The sequence below is a fragment of the Cannabis sativa genome, chromosome 6, assembly GCF_029168945.1.
Source record: "Cannabis sativa cultivar Pink pepper isolate KNU-18-1 chromosome 6, ASM2916894v1, whole genome shotgun sequence".
NCBI lineage: Eukaryota > Viridiplantae > Streptophyta > Magnoliopsida > Rosales > Cannabaceae > Cannabis > Cannabis sativa.
In genome coordinates, this window is record NC_083606.1 from 4,519,607 (window position 1) to 4,538,182 (window position 18,576).

The 18,576-nt window shown below is 25.3% G+C and overlaps 1 protein-coding gene and 1 non-coding gene across 2 annotated transcripts; both read left to right on the forward strand.

The window, feature by feature from the left end:
- The first annotated feature begins 2,788 nt into the window (after window positions 1-2,788).
- On the forward strand, window positions 2,789-2,860 carry TRNAP-AGG (transfer RNA proline (anticodon AGG)). The gene has a single exon. It is a non-coding gene; the product is annotated as a tRNA-Pro (tRNA).
- Window positions 2,861-13,484: 10,624 nt separating this feature from the next.
- Window positions 13,485-15,374, forward strand: LOC115704480 (transcription factor MYB36). The gene is made up of 3 exons (XM_030631685.2): window positions 13,485-13,774; window positions 13,876-14,005; window positions 14,238-15,374. The coding sequence occupies exons 1-3, from the start codon at window positions 13,639-13,641 to the stop codon at window positions 15,112-15,114; spliced, it is 1,143 nt and encodes a 380-aa protein (XP_030487545.2). The 5' UTR covers window positions 13,485-13,638; the 3' UTR covers window positions 15,115-15,374.
- Window positions 15,375-18,576: the final 3,202 nt, after the last annotated feature.

The following is an 18,576-nucleotide window of genomic DNA, read 5'->3' on the forward strand; positions in this document are numbered from 1 at the left end:
TTCCCTAACAGATTCCTTAGTGATAGAGGACGAAGTTGGCCAATATCTTTCACAAAGACTATTAACCTCTTGCTTAAAATCTAAGACACTACAGTCACCTTCACAGTCTAACCCAGTAATCAATGCAAATTCCTCAATGCTAAACCTAAGCCTAACACCGCGTATCATAACCCACAACTCAGCATCATTAGGTTGCTGAACCTCTCGGAGCAACAACCCATGAAACACTTGGGGTTGAACTTTAAAATCGGGAAGGTCAAGGAAATGACCAAAACAGGTTTTTGAAAAGATTTCAAGCTGTACATCTGAAAGACAAGATTTAATGTTCTCTATCACCTGGAAAGTAGCAGTGGAAAAGGCTTTAGCAATGAACAGATTCTTCTGGTCATATATATAATCCCATTCCTGTAGCAATATAAACAAAATAAATCAGGACAAAAACAAAAAAAACTAAAAAAAAAATAGAAAACAAATAAAAAAAATAATATTTTTTTTTTTAAAAAAAGACACCTTAGCGGGATTTTTCTTTGGTAGGTCAAATCCTTCAACCTTCACTGAGGTCCTAGCATGGACCTGCAACAAAAAAGAAAAACAAAAGCAACAAACAAAAGCAACCCTTACAGTATGATAAATGTAAGAGATAAACAACTTTCAAAAAAATATAAACAACTAAAATAAAAACAACACTGTACAAACTCGTTGTTATGAAATTTCGAAAATGGTAGTCGATAATAGTAGTGTGACAAACAACCGAGAAAAAACTGACAATAAACATATACAAAACTAAAGAATAAACTGAAAGATCTGGTTGCAATTGAAATTAGTAAAATGCTTCTCAATACCAATAGTGTGTAAAACAACCGAAAACAAATTCACAAAAAACATATAACCAACCAATGGGGAAAAGCAATTCAAAACTGTGACAAAATACGAATTGAACTGGGTTTTTTTTCAACAACCAAACAACAACTGAATAAAAACAACAAAACAACATCAACCACAATACATGACAGAAATACATAAAGAACACCAAAAAAACATAAAAACATCCTAATAAACACCTAAACCAAAGGACTCTAAAAAGCTCATGTAAAAATTAACACAATAAAATGAAACCAAGCAAATTTAAATTACCTTTGATTCAACTTTGGGCTTTTGGTCCTCACCATGCACTTCATCCTCAAAATCGGAATCTGAGGAAACCTAGAACAAAAAATGGGGAAAACTTGAAATCATCAAATGTAACACCAGAAATAAAACAACCAGAAAAAAACTAAAGAAAAATTTAAAAACAACAAAGAGAAACTTACATCGCGTGCAGACTTGGAAATTTTTGCTCTCTTAGTCTTAGGAGCATCTACTTTAACAGGAAGGGCTCTTTTCTTAGAGGCCGATGTCTCTGGAACATCAGCCACTAAATTTTTAGCAATTTTTTTTAACCCCATTTTAGGTTCGACTTTGGAAGTAACAGTTGGAGCCTTCTTCGATTTTTTAGAAACTTTCTTCGCCGGAGATGGTGATTTCGAACCACTTCTAGTGGTTGCCATTTATATAGAGAAAAAATAGAGGAGGAAGACAATGTAGGTTGAGGAAAACGTGGGTGAGGGCTTGGAGAAGGTGATCGTGGGAAGAAAAAATTGGTTAGGGCTTGATAATGGTGATCGTGGGAAGCTCTGTTTGAAGAGTGGCTGAATCAGGTAGATGAAAAATTCAAAAAAAAAAAAAAAATAGAAAGGATTTATGAGGTGGCGTGCGTGTACGTGTGTAAGGAAGAAGGGAAAAGGTAAAATTGTAATTATTAAACTTTTTGAAAAGTAAAATTGAAAAATGTAAAAGTTAAAAATGTTTAAAAAACCGTGTAAGGATAAAAATGTAAAAAAGGTGTCAATTTTGACATGAGGTGTAAAAATCTCATCCAAATTTTGCTTTGATGATTTGGGTTCAATTTTTAAAACCCTTTAATATATTATATAATAATAAATATAATATTTTTATAATGTTTGACTTACATTATCTTCAATATTATGCACAAATAAGAATCATATGAGGTTTTAATTTGTTAAACTAGGGTTTTAATATATACTACATCGATCCCTTAATAATAATAATAATCATTATATATAGAATGAAGTTTTGTTAAATATATATAAAGAGAGAGTAAAATTAGCTTGGCATTACCAACTATGTTACATATACAAAATATATATCTATAAATCCATAGAGGTCAAATTATGTGACAACATCAAAAAAGTGTTATATATATAAATATATATGCTACGTATACCTAAAACACGGCAATGACTTTAGGGTTTCAAAGTCAAACCTCTATTTGACTTCTTTGCTTAATTTTTCTATAATTAAATATATATATATATATATATTCTCTTAATCTCTCAACCTCTGCTACACGCCTATAACCTCTTTCATAATATATATATATACATAATATATATATATATATATATATTCCTCTCACTCACTTATTCACTCACTCAAATTAAGAAATTACAAAATGAGTGTACACATAATATATATATATATATATATATAATGTTTTTTGATTATGTTCTCTTCAAGAATGAGTACAAAATCAGTAGGACAAACAGTTAGTTAGCTGCTAGGGTTTTGAAAAAAAATTCCACACAAAAACCCTAACAATAACAACAAAACAAAACAATTAATTTTCAATACCATATGTGGTCCCTAGTTATAGCTAGCTTCATGAATTATTTCAATTTGGTTTTGACAATGGTTTATAATATTTGAGGTGCATAAAAAGATTAAAATAGGGGATTTAGTCCAGTTGTAGGATGCTCGCTTAGGGAGCGAAAGGTCCCGAGTTCAATTCTCGGAATCCCCATCATGTACAATTTTCATTCTTATTATTTTTTTTATTCTCACACAAATAATAATAATGTTCATATAAATTTGAAAGAGGTTTTCTTACCAAAATAAATAAATTAAAAGAGAGTTAGGCATATCAGGTAGTGATTGAGGCCATTCATTTGATGAACTTTCTTTTTGGACTAGTTAGTAATAAATTAAAACAAAATTTCTTTTCTGTTTGTTTATCATTCTGGTAGCAAAGTGACTCATAATTTTGTTAGAATTTTATATTCATTTTTAAATTGAATTTTAAGTGAAAAGTTTGTTCCTCTTATTCTTAAGTTAGGGTGGAGTACCATAATTTGGATAGATTCCAAATATTTTATATTTTGTATATCCTAACTATAGTTTACAGATATAAAAATTTAATGCATATATTAAATATGTTATATGCTACACAAAAAGATAGGGTTGTATTATATTTATATTTATATTAACAGCTTCACTACTTTTTTTTTAATAATTAAGTATATTCTCTTAAAAGTCAATCGACTATAGCTAGCTAGCTAGCTAATTTGGCTGGTTTCATCTCATCGTGGAACATTAATATTCATATGAAAAATAACAACAATAATAATACTAATTAATAATAATATATAATATATGTTTATATTATTAATTATTGTCAACCCTAGTGACATATGATAGAATTTTATTATCTTTAATTAATTGTTGATAAACTTCTATGAAGTTTCTGAATGTTTTCTGTTTTGCTTAGACTTCATAAATTTCTGTACATTGGAAGACTTAAATTCAAACAAAGGTGATGATATATGTATATATGTACTATATATAATATATGACATATGCAAATTTCCAAATATATGTATATTTATATATATAAATTTGTATGTCATCACTATCTGGTTTTTCCTCAACAAAAACATATATATTATTATATTAAATATTTTTGTGTGTTTAATTAATTTGCTTGATTAATTAATAATCTTATTTTAGATAATCATGAAGTTATTATATGTACTTCTTTTAATATGGGTTAAATATTTACCATATATATACTTGGAGATCATAGACTAATTCTTTTATTACTTTGAATTAATTACTAATAGGAAATTTATCCCATTGTAGAGATGATATTTTTTTTTTTTAATTTTTGATAAACCATATTAATTAGATTGAAAGGTAGCTAGCCATGGTGTGGATCCCTAACATTAATTATATATTTTCAACTAAAAATAATATATAAGTAATAACCAATTTGTTTATTTTTAATTTATTCCAATGGCCATAATTAAAAGTATTACTAACTGCATCCATGTCAAGTTCTCATTAGCAAGGTTTTTATTTATTTATAATATAGTTACCAACTAATTTAATAGGATATATATTATTAATTAAATTCTCACTCCTATATAACAATAATAATTGATTGACTTTTTTGCAATTTTTTTTATTCATGAATTGTTTTCTTCTTACGTAATTTTCTATATGACCCTCTAGGGATATATATATATAAAAATATTTTTTTCCAAGCACATGTACAAAAAGGTAACTAATTATGACATATATTTTAGTTAATTTTTTTGTTTAGTTATATGTAATTAGTTAGGTATGACATTATACTTACCGACACAATTAATAATGAGTTATATATTTCCCTCAAAAAAAAAAAAATAATGAGTTATATATTAGTTACATGTATTGTAGTTATATTTTTAATTTTTGTTATTTGTATTTTTAGAATTTTATAAATTAAAAGGAAGTTACTTATTAATTTTTTTAATTTTTTTAATTTTTTTAAAAGAATAATATTTCAAATTTTAAAAATTTTGTGAAAAATAAATATAAAGTTTAAGAATATTAAAATTAAACATACTGTCAATATTAAAAAATAATAATAATAAAAATAATAATACTACAAATAATATATTAATATTTATATATATTAATTTAAAATTAGTTTAAGTTCAATTAACTTAAAATAAATAATATTAACATGCATTTATATATTTAAATTAATTGTATAATAAATAATATTAATATTTATATATCTATAATACTAATTCTACTAATATCGTTAAATTTAACAAAATATTCTTATATTTTTAAATTATATAGTTAATTAAACTAACAAAAACTGTTAAATAATTATATTTTATCTATAAAATATATTTTGTAGCAATTAATGGTTCAGATAATGTATTAGTTAATTCAATTCAATATATAATATGTTCTTCTAACATAATTTTGTTTTGAATTTACCAAAATTTACTCAAAAATACTATTCAATAATCATGTATCTTTATATATTAAAAGTGTCTATCTAACGGCATTTCTTGGTTTAACATTCTTGGTTTAACAGAATATACTTAAAAATAAAAGAATATTCTGTTAAATTTAACGATTAGGTTTGATCTCCCGTTAAAAAATAAACCCAATAATTAAACCCAAAAAATTAAACAATCTTTTAAATATTAATAATCTCTTTTTAAATTAAAAAAAATCATCTTAGCCACATATCTCTCTAACAAACCTATCTTGGGAGAATATTAATAATTTTTTTATTTATTTTTTAAAAAAGAAAAATATAGATAAAATATCTAGAAAAGATAATATAAAAGAAGATTGATTGTGTTGGCTTAGAGATTTTTGGGCTTGGGCTTAAAATAATAATAATAAAAAAAAGATGAAATGGGCTGTAATTAGTATTTACCTTATATGTTTGTGCTTATTTTTAGTTTTATTTTTAATTTTACCACCAAGAGGAGAAGGTTGAAAAATATTAGAATATGAAAATATTATTGGTGCTTATTAGTAATTTGCAAAGAATGTGAAAGTCTATAAATATATAGTTGTGTAGCTATTATTAAATATGAAATGAGATAATAAAACTTTTTTCAATTAGAAGATTAATGTACATTTTACTATTAATAACATACATTATTATAACACAACTATGTTTTACTTACTAAATATACTGACACATATTTTATTTTTATAAAACAAATCGTTCAAATAATTATACTATTTTAATTATTAATTAAAATAAAAAACTAAAATATTAAATAAAACTAATACTACGTGGCTTGGCACGTAACAATCACCTAGTATATTAATATATATCAAGAAATTAATTAATAATGATTACCCATTTCAGTTGCATGCATGCACATTTGCCCTAATTTTAATTTTCAAGAACTTTCTGAATTATTAAGAAAAATAAAATATTATTGACTTTATATAACAAGTGATTAAAAAAAACATTTGTTAAAACCAGATCCTGTTCAACTCCATGATAATTTTGTCCTGATCAATAATTAATTATTTTTTTTAATTTATTTAACTCCAAATATTAATTTCAACCCTTCTGATAATTATTTGGCCCTCAATAAAAATTGTTTACATTAGGTTTATTATTGGTGTAATTTTGACATATCCAATTGAAAAAGACAGATAATAATAAAAGGAATCCAAGAAAACAATACATATATATATATATATTAAAAAAATAATTATTAGCTAATTATAATGATTGAGACCAATATGCATGCAATTTGCAAACATTGTTAAACATTAATTAATTAATTAGGTGTACATGCACTATACATATTCAATATGTAGATACAAAATTTTTGTTAGGTTAATTTGTGTTTAATTAATACAAAATAATCTTTTCAAAGAAAAGAGATCAAGAAGAAATGGAAATTAAATAATTAGATCAGTATATATGTCCTTTCTATATATACCAAAAAAAAAAAAAAAACTTCTAAAAATGAAACTATATATATATACATCATAAGAATTAAATTTGTCCTTGACTTTCTTTTTATTTGTATATAAAATAAGTAGTGAGAAACTAAAAGGATTCCCCCTTGACTTTAATTTTTTAGGATCATGAAACTACAACTACTTCCACAACTTTCACAACAAAAATATCATACGTACCAATATCTTTTGCTGACAATTTTCTTAACTTTTTATGCTATATATTCTACACATTGCCACATTAATTAATTATTATGAGTTTAATTATCAAATTAATTTTTTTTTAAAAAAATAAACATATATTATTGGGGTGTGACTAGCACCACTTATAAGTAACATTTTATGATTGATTAACGATATTCTTTAAAAATTATTATTCGGTGTGCACAAAAAAAAATGACTAATTAGGATTTTTACCCCCCGAACTTTAACATGTAACAAATCATGCTTCATGAACTTTTAAGGTCGTTAAAAATGTCCCTTGAACTATTGAGATTGTTGCATTTAAGAACTTTTATCCAATTTTAATAAAAAAACAAAATCTATCATGAATGAAAGTTCAGGGGGCATGATTTAGTATATGTCAAAGTTCGAGGGGTATGATTTGGTAGATATCAAAGTCATGAGGAGCATGATTTAGTACATAAATAATCACTGAAATAGTAAAATTAAATGAAATTAGACAAAGTCCTTAAATCTAACATTGTCAATAGTTCAAAGCTAGGAGAATTTTTAACGGCTAAAAAATTTCAGGAGACATATTTAGTACATGTTAAAGTTTGGAAAGTAAATATCCTAATTAACTAAAAAAAAATACTAAACAACACTGATACCTTTTAGCATCTCGTAGACTAATTATAAATATTAATAATAGTTATCACTTGTTATTATTTTTTCACATACACATATATGCATGCCTTAATTTATTGTCTTTGTGTTTGTTTTTCTTATGACTTAGTAATAAAAAGTGTTTTTTTTTTCATTTAGCAAAAGTTTTTTTTTTTTTTTTTTTTTTTTTTTGCTTCTAATAGTTTTAGACCAATCGTTTTAAGAGTACTGTAAAATACACACATAAATTTCCTTTTTGTTTTATTAATTTCCAATAATTTTAGTTTAGCCTTTAATTATTAATTAATTGCTGTAGAGAGAGATTTAACTTGTATATAGTGATGAGACTCCTAATTATAATTTTTATTTTTGATACATATAAGATTATAGGATTGGTCATATCAAAAAGTCAATAACTAATTAATAAATTAATTATACAAGCACATAATAAATTCAGCACTTATATACAAATTTAACAATATATATACATATTTGTTAGAGTAAGAAAGAGAGAATAATTAAGTCAAATAAGATCAAAACAGAAAACAAAAAAGGTGTTAAATATTATAATGCAAGATAATTAATTAAGCTATGTATATAGCTATAGTAACCTAATAATTAAAGTAAATGTGTATATAATAATTGTACTTATAGCATTATTAACTAAGAGATATATAGACACACACATATAATTAAATTAATAAATCAATGCTTATCTTCATGATAATCTTATCATCAAATAAGGACCACTTTACCAGCTAGCTAGCTCAATACATTATTATTACAATATATATATATATATATATATATATATATATATATATATATATATACTATAATTAATATTAATCTTTACAAAATTTGATGAGTTTGGTCTTCTTGATGATGAAATGTATTACCTTTTTAGTCATTAATAATTTGTTTTAATAAATTTAATTTCAATTATATATGCTTCATTTCAAAGCATCTAGAGATATATTCTAGGTTTTAGAGAAAGACAAACAGAAGCATGTTTTTCTTTGCTATAAAGATAATTGAGTCCCATTTGGCTACAAAAATAATTAAAAAAATATATTATTATTATTATTATTATTATTTATTATTATTATTATTATTAAAAATAAATTTGGGGAACTGATCAGTAGTGCTTTTTAAATTTTGATAGTTTCCTCTTGGTTATTTCTACGTGGTTGTGGTTCTTTTTCTCCTCACATAATTAATTAATTAAAAAATGTCATTAATTAATTAATATTATATATTGATCATAAAGTATAGAGAGAAAACCAAGGTCAATTATGAGTGGTGCTTCTTCTAAAAGCTCTGAATTAAATATGTATACGTATGCCTTTTTGTTTTTGGTAATTTTTTTTATATTATTCTTTATAATTTATTTAACAATATATATTATTGAAAAATTCTACAATCCACCCTTTAAAAAGATCTATCGATACACTTTTATTTTATTTTAGTATTCGAAATAATTTTTTAGTCATTTTTTTTTTCATAATCATGTGCATTATGTTATTTAAGATATCTTATAAAAAAATTTAAAATGCCGAAAACTGAGTTGAAACAGTAGTGTGTCGTTCGCGTGACTATTTTATTTTATACACGTGTAAAATAGACTGTTTGAACACTATTTTTTATATTGTAAATTATTTCAAATTTATCAAAATTTTGTAAAATATCTTAAATATCTATAACATATAAAAATATAAAAAATTTTGAATAAAAAATTATTCTAAATCTCGAAAATAAATAAAAAGTATATTAATATATCTCTTTTAAGAGACTGCATTAAAAAAGTACCTTATATTATATATTGTCATCCTTGGCTACAATATATTTATATATATATATTAATATAATATTGTTAATTAATTCCAAGTTAGCCAACTTGTCACAATTAGAGCTTCTACCATGTTAATATATACCTATAAAAATATAGGAAAAAGATATTAAATATTGTGACTATGATAGTAATTTAATCAATAGGGAGAATTTGACTTGATCATTATATAATGTGTCTCATATTATGTGATGACATATAAATAAATAATATATCAATTAGAAAATTATACAGTCAACCCTAATTAATGAAATTTAGTCATCATCAATTTATCCCACTTACACAAAAAGTTATATATGTATATGTACAGTGACGGACTCAGAAATTTTATTTTGTGGGGGTTTATTTATCATTCAAAAATATTTATACCTATATTATAATTATTCTTACTAGATTTATTTAATTTTATGGGGGTTTTTTTTACAATTTTGATCTATAATTATCAAGTTAAAAGGCAATATTTTTGCTCGTGGGGGCTATAGCCCCCAAACTAATACACTTGGGTCCGTCCCTGTATATGTATATTTATCTTATTTAAAGTACATAAATAAATAAATACATATACATATATATATATATATATGTTGTGTTCAATGGGATAAAAAACGGGTCAAGATTTGATTTCCCAATCGATATATCTAGAGAAATAAAAAACCTAGCTATAGTATAGTTAATGAAACTTTCTTTCATGTATGAGGAAATCAATGAGAAAAAAGAAAAGAAAATCATGTGTAGGAATATTTAATAATGTTATAAAATTATTAACCTTCACCATATATATTTGTGTGGCAATTATTTGTGTTATCATTAATTAATGTAAAAATATATGAGTTGAACAAGTCAAATATTTGTTAGAATTTATATGTACTTTTAGGTCTCCTACGAAATACATGCATGTGTCTAAAAGTGTTTATGAAATATATATAAATGTTTCTACAATACATACTTTAAAAAAAAAAATGTACGGCTACATTTTTTATCTATTTCGATATTTAATTGAAAAAAAAATTTAGTTTAATTTTTTTCATAGTCGTAAGTTATAATTAATTATTTAAGATATATTCTACAAAATTCTAAGAAATTTGAAATATTTTACAATATAAAAAATAGTATTCAAATAGTTTATTTTACATGCGTATAAAATAAAAGAATTACGTGTATAACAAGCTGTTAGAACTCTATTTTTAGTATGTTAAATTTTTCTGAAATTCACAAAATTTTACTAAATATCTTAAATAATTACAACGTACACGACATGCACTATAAAAAAATTAGATTAAAAAATTTCTTTGGATGTTGAAATAAATGAGAGTGCATCTAGAAGGTTGTATTGTAGAATTTTCATATATATTATAATAACTTTCTCTCATCATTTTAGTAATAAGCTTAATTAAGTTATATATATATATTTATATTTTCTATTTTAATTTTTTTTTTTCCATTAATCTGAGTATGTGAGTTTGATTTAATTATAAAAGTGTACTCACATTCATCAAATAAAAGATCTAATAATAATATATGGTTTTTTGTCATGGATCTGGACTCATGTACTTGTACATAGCTAGGTCATATGGCAAATTAATTTCCCAAGTTGTAATATGATATATACATATATAATTGTTATCTTATATTATATGGATGACATGTATGTGAAATTTTCCAAAACTGATGGGGGATTATATATCAATTGAATATAAATCAAGTTATAGTTTGAAAATTAATTAACAAGAAGAATCAATCAATTGAGATTGTTAAATTTAAAGATTTTTGTCTAATTTTATTAACAGATCGTCTAGCGTGAATGTAAAATCAATGGGTATAATTTTATATATGTCAAAGTTCAGGAGGTGAAAACGAGATTTAGTGCATGAACAATCGTCGCGTTAGTAAAATAAAATGGAATTGGCCAGAAGTCTATAATTGTTATCTTATATTATATGGATGACATGTATGTGGAATTTTCCAAGACTGATGGGGGATTAATTATATCACTATAAATTATTTTTAGTCACAATAAAATTTGTGACTAAAAGTAAAAAAGTTGTGATTAATTATTAATTACTATTCCTATGTTGTGACTAAAAAGTCTGTGGTTAAAGGTGTCAGTCACAAAAGTTACAATTTATTGTGATTAAATGTGGTTTTAATCACAATACTTATTGTGACTAAAAGAAAATTAGTGACAACTTGTGTCTAAATACTATGTTTTAGTCACAAGTAGTTTCATATTGTGACTAAAAGTCACATTTAGTCACAAAAAAATTATGTTATGACTAAAAAATTGTCACTAAAAGTAGTTGTTTTTTGTAGTGTATATTAATTGGATATATAGATCAAGTTTGAGTTTGAAAATTAATTTATTCTTCTTGTTAATTTACCATATTATATATTTATGTGATGTGGTTAATTGCATCATAGTGTATTATAAGGAATAATTAAGATTTTTTCCTTTAAATTATCATAAGTACGAAATCATGTTCTTTAAATTTGTTGAGCCGTTTAAAATTTCTCCCAAACTATAACTGAAATTGTTGAATTTAAAATTTTTTTGTCCAATTTTACCAACAGATCGTCTAGCGTGAATGAAAAATCAAGAGGCATAATTTTGTATATGTCAAAATTTGGGAGTGGGAAATGAGATTTAGTGCATGAGCAATCGTCACGTTAGAACGACATTGGCCAGAAGTCTATAAATCCAATTTTGAATAGTTTGAGAAATTTTTTTAACAACTTAAAATATTTGGAGGTATAATTTAGTACATGCATGTCAAGTAAATAACTAAAAAAATTTACCAACAGATCGTCTAGCGTAAATAAAAAAATCAAAGAGCATAATTTTGTATATGTCAAAGTTTGGAGGAACGAGATTTAGTGCATGAACAATTGTTGCGTTAGTAAAATAAAACGGAATTGTCCAGAAATCTATAAATCCAATATCTTTAATAGTTGGAGAAAATTTTTTAACAACTTAAAATATTCAAGTAAATAATTAAAAAACATTAACTAAAGACAACAAAAAAAAAATAATAATAAAAATTTGTATATACACTTCAATATTCATAAAAAATTATATTGTAAATGTAAATGTGTATTTGGAAGATATATATTGTTCGGTAAAAGATTCTCAAAACAACAAAAATATATAACTAAAAATAATAATTAATATTTTCTTAAATATATACCTCTAATAATTATTTACACTTATTCAATATTCATAAAAAATGATATATAGCATATAATTTGAGCTTACCCACATGGCTATTAATTAATTACCCCTTACACTATTATAAGATAGAATTAGTTTCCACAAAAATATTCTAATTTTAGGGAAAATAAAAATATATTAAAACAATTAAAATATGTATAAATAAATAAATATATCCAAATAAAAAGCATGGATATGTGAAAGTTGAATGAGTATAGTATTAATAATGTTGGAGAAAGTTGATTCCCCAAGGTCATATGTTTCGGCTCAATCCATGTAATTATAGCAATTCCAGTCTTAATTAATCCCAAGACTTTTAATTAATATTACAGCTAATTATTAAAATAATGCCATAATTAAAAATAAATTATTATGGCAAATAATTACAAGTTTTTGTAAAATAATCAAATGAAATTAGGAGCATCCAATAGGGTCATTTTTTTTTTATTTAATTAATTAATTAATAAAGCTATATAAATTGCAAATAGGGTTGTGGCTGCTTGTTGTAAATAATTAATAATTAATTAATTAAGTAAGATAATACGAATTATGAAATGGAATACATTTCAAGGATAATAATGACAAAATAAGAGGATGGATGCTTCTTCTGATCAATATATACCCTCCAACATTCATTTCAAACATATTAAATTAATTAATACATATATATTATGAAAAAAAAAAAGTAATATTACACAATTTAAAATTATAAAGTAGAAGAAAAATCGTGTTGTCTTTTTGTCTACTTGTGTTATTATATATTCATTGTTATATATATTTGGATTAATTAATATATATTAATGAACTAATCCAAAAAAGTAAGAAAGAGTGTGAGTTTTACTCAATTAAACCCTAGAAATGAGGTTAATTAATTAATTAATGAAATTGAATTATGAGAGAGAGGTAGGCAGATGTAGTAAGACTTTTTTGTCCTCATAATAATAAGCATCACAATCAACAACTATTCCTAACTATAAATCTCACTCTTTCTTCTTCATTTTTTTTCAAACATTTAGACTCACAACAACAAATATTATCAACATATATAAACAACAAACAAGAAAGAAGAAAGAAGAAGAAGAAGAAGAAGAAGGAAGATCATATATAGATATATATTTATATATATTATATATCAATCAAGAAGATGGGTAGGGCTCCATGTTGTGATAAGGCTAATGTGAAGAAAGGACCATGGTCACCTGAAGAGGATACTAAGCTTAAAGCTTATATTGATACTTATGGCACTGGTGGTAATTGGATTGCTCTTCCCCAAAAAATTGGTATATATGTTTTTGATATATATTTTCTCTTAATTATATTATTATTGATTAATTATATTCTTGGTGGGTATTAATTGATTTTAGTTTGTTTAATTAATTAGGGCTTAAGAGATGTGGAAAGAGTTGTCGATTGAGGTGGCTTAATTACTTGAGACCTAATATCAAACATGGTGGATTCTCTGAAGAAGAAGACAACATCATCTGTAGTCTCTATATAAGTATTGGCAGCAGGTCAGTCTCTCTCTCTCTCTCTCCTCTCTCTCTCTCTCTCTCTATATATATATATATATGTATGTATACATATCTACTTGGAAAACACACTTAACCTAAAGTTTCAACCTTAACATGTTGTCTCATATCTCTTGTCCAGATTCTTTCTTAAATTTTCCTAGAAAAACTCATGCTTTGTATATCTCCTAGGGTTTGGAGCTAATTTCTTGTCTATGTAATTATGTATATATAGGTGGTCTATAATAGCAGCTCAATTACCAGGAAGAACAGATAATGACATAAAAAATTATTGGAACACAAGATTGAAGAAGAAATTATTGGGAAGGCGAAAACAATCCAATGGATCTCGATTATCATCATCGGCCACCACGGATGGAAAAAATCCGATCTTGGAAGAGAATTCGGCTGAAACTTTAAGTAGTTCAGCCATTGAAAGGCTTCAACTCCATATGCAACTTCAAAGCCTTCAAAACCCTTTATCTTTCTATAATAATCCTGCTTTGTGGCCTAAGCTTCATCCCTTTCAACAAAAAATGATTCAACAAAGTTTCCAAGCTTTGAATGTAAACCCTAACCCTAACCCTAATTCTGAGCTGTTAACTCAGAATTCTATGATCATGCAAGTGCATGATCATGTGATTAGCCCTAATAATCAAGCCCAAAAGGAGATTGAGTTTTATGGTTCGTCGATTATTGCTAATAATATCGTTGTAAGTGAAGATCAAATTGATAGCGCTAAAGGATCAGGCGACCAGTCTGGTAATCAACATGTTTCGGCTTTTCAAGCTGAGCTCGAGGGCATTCTTAACGGAGATCATGGTGATATAAACTCAATCGAGTTTAATCATAATCATAATCATAATCAGATGGCGGGTTCTGATCCCGGGTTTGATAACTTGATCAAGGATATGAATAATGTGGTGGTCTCTAATAATAAGGAAAGCTTGTTATGGTGGTCTAATGAGTTTGAAGCATCAAAATCATCATCATCAAACTCATGGGAATCTACTTCTGTGGTTCTTGATCATCATCATCAATCTAATAATAGCAATGAGATGTTTCATCATGATCATCATCATTATGATCAAATGACTAGTTATGGCCTGTGATGACAAAATTATGAGGTTAATTAATTAATTTTTTTTAATTAATTTACTTCTAATAAGTACTATTATTGTAGTAACTATATAATAGGGTTTTAATCCCATGCATAAGATGAAAATCATGATGATTATGAAATCAGGAGAGAAAATATGGAACATATATATTATATATTCGAGGGGTTTTTTTTTTCTTTTGTAAATTAATAATTATGTGTGAATAATTATGTTTTTTTGAGATTATAATGAAACTTTGTTTATTCTCTAAAGATCTTAGTGAATCTGGATTTTGTCTTTAAATGGTCAAAGCATTGTATATCTCTCTTTATTCTGAAACTCCATAAATATTAAATTTACACATTTTGTGTATATGCATTTATATTTATAGACTCAAATTAATCAAAACTTATTAATTTGTCAAAGTGTTTAAGAATATATTCGTTGAGCTAACGTTGACAGAAGCTAATATTTAGATACATGCCAACAAAATAATATATTCTCCACCACAAATATATATCACATGCAATATATGTATATATATATACATAATATATATATATGATCCAGTATAATAATTAACTATATATACTACTTTTGTTTCACCCCAAGTAAGTATATATATAATGAATAATAATTACATATATATAATTAATGAACAGTTATTTGCCTATACAAATCAATTTAAACCAGCCCCTAGCTATCTTTTTCACCAATTAATTTTCCCAATATGTCTATGAGCTATATAGAACTTTTTACAAATACCAGAGTTTATTAAGAAAAAATACCATATTTTAAACTTTATACAGAAAAAAAATGTCTAATTATTTTTTTTTTTAGGATTTTTTTTTAAATAACATGTTTTAAAGATACCTAATTTATTTTTTTTAGAAATTAATATTATATTTTAAGTTTTGAACATATGAGATGGGGATATTATTAATGAATAAAATGATTTAAATATTTATTGAGAAAGAAATGAAGCTTGTGAAATATTATGTACTCCTTATTAATTAATATTTGTTGGTCAATCGTCATCATGTGTTAGATGAACACATATGGTACTTTACACTTATATGGTGATTTGTACTGGACAATCTCCAACTTATTTTATTGTATTGTATTGTGGTAGATTGTATTATATATCGTATATATTGTATTGTATTAGAATTATTTAATATAATACTATGTTTGATATTGACGTGTATTAATAGGTAATGTGTAAAATTATAATATATTTTCAATAAACTCGACCCCAATAATGATTATGGGGTCTGGGGTTCAGGTCCGGGTAGGGCCGATCCTGAGGTGAGACGAAGGAGGCGGCCGCCTTAGGCCCCCCACCGCTCAGGGCCTCCATTTCGAAAAAAAAATAAAATAAAATATAATTAGTAATAAAATAAATAATAATACTTTTAATACTAAATATATGTTGCAGCCTAGTGGTAATTTGATTAGTTTAACAACTAAGAGGTTGAGAGTTCAAATTCCAATAACTTTACTTTTGCACTGGGTCCCAATTTTTACTTTTGTCTAAGGCCCAAATTAACATAGGGTCGGCCCTGGGTTCGGGGTTTGGGTATGGGTTCGGAGTTTGGGGTCTAGGTCCGGGATTTGGGTTCGGGTCTCAAGTTTGGGTTTAGGTCCCGCGATGTTTGGGTTCGAGTCCGGTCCAGGTTTGGGTCCGGTTCAAGTCCTTTGTAAATATTATAATACAACCTAATATGAATCATTTGTTATGTATTAAATAATAAGGGAATGTATAGACCATTTTTTAATTTTTTTTTTTAATTTTTATGGGTTGGATTGCTTTTTACCAAACGAGTTATTTAAAATTTAAAAATGACATTTAATGGGATTCGACTGTCAAGAATGGAATTTATTTTAAGACTTAGATTTAGCTGAACATACAATCACAATTATATTTTACTGCCACCACATCACTATTATTATAAGATTATCTGTATGTTTTTAGTTTTTTCGTGAGACTATATGTACCGAATTTAATAGAGGTATATATTAAGAAAATAATAGTAAAAATAAATATAATTTATATATATTTATCATATTTTATAAAAATATAAGAAAATAACAAAAAAAACCATATAAAAGTAATAAGAAAACAATGTCAAAACAAAAAATATATATATATATACAAATAACAAAAAATTAACAAAAAAATAACAAGAGTATACAGTATAAAAAGACTGTATTTTATGTAAATAAAATCGTAAAAATCGTAAAAATATTTAAAATTCTGTACAAATAGTATTTTTGTAAATTGTAATTGTTTTTGTATTTTTTTTTTTTTCATATTATCCCTTCCCATAAAGACCGAAAATGGGCATTTTAAGGATCCCTCCAGGCCCAACTATTTTATGAGACTTACGGCCCAAACTTTTTAGTCTTTCAAGAAAGAAGAGGCCCAAATGATTTTTTTCAAAAATTTCTCCCACGTGGTTACCATTCTCCTTACGAATTGGCTGTCAGAGCTGTAAATAGGTGCATGTCCGACCCATATTTTAAAAATACATTTCTATTCTATATAAAGTGTGCCTATATAACTGAATTCTTAGTTTTTGAGAAATTCATGGGACTAACTTTTTTTTTAATATTTTTAAAATATTTCAAATATATATATATTTATATATAAAATTATGAATTAATTGCATCCATATATAGATTATTGTTACATGAGTAAAATATTATATTAGGGAGTCGGTTAGCTATTTTCTTAGATTTCGATTTCGTAATTTGGTTGTAAAGGTGTTTGTGATTAATACGTTTTTTCTTTTTGATCAATAAAGATAATAACAATAATAATAATAAGTTGAATAAAATTTTATTAATCGCCTAATTAGTAGTTAATATAGTATACTAATTAAAAACAATAAAAGAATGATTATAAACTAACAAAATCCTAAATTGACCAAAGCAAAACATGGGTTTCTATCAATGTCTCTAAAAAACTAGACTTGAAAAATATAATTTGGTTTTAGTCCATTATTGTCAAGAATACTAAACCAATTTTTGTTAAAGACATACGATACAGGAGAAGTTGATATATTCTTCTTTGGGTATGTCCACTGCTTAAAGACAAGAGTTGTTTGCTGTAAATTTGGTTCAATAACACCTTTAGTTTTAGGTTGTACTTTCTCTTTCTCTTCCTCATTTAAAAAATCATCAGATACAATTTGATTAACTGGCATTGAGAGTCTATTAGCTTGTTTTTTAAGATTGCTCTCAAAAGGTTTTTTCTGATAAATGAGTAGAAGAGGCGTTTGTTGTTCTCGACCAATACCATTAATCACACCGATTAACTCAAGAGATTGCGGTGGTGGTGGATTTGGCCCTGCAACCACACCTCGTTTATATTTTATTTACTTAAATACCGCTGATTATTTTATTTAATTTTGTTAGCAAAAATTAAGTAACTTTAAACTTAAATAAACTTTAATATATCAACTAAGGACA

Excerpts from the sequence above, each read along its gene's own strand:
- LOC115704480 (XM_030631685.2), top strand. The coding sequence starts at position 13,639 with ATGGGTAGGGCTCCATGTTGTGATAAGGCTAATGTGAAGAAAGGACCA. Across the intron at positions 13,775-13,875 it reads TGCTCTTCCCCAAAAAATTG|GGCTTAAGAGATGTGGAAAG; the intron begins GTATATATGTTT and ends TTAATTAATTAG. Across the intron at positions 14,006-14,237 it reads TATATAAGTATTGGCAGCAG|GTGGTCTATAATAGCAGCTC; the intron begins GTCAGTCTCTCT and ends ATGTATATATAG.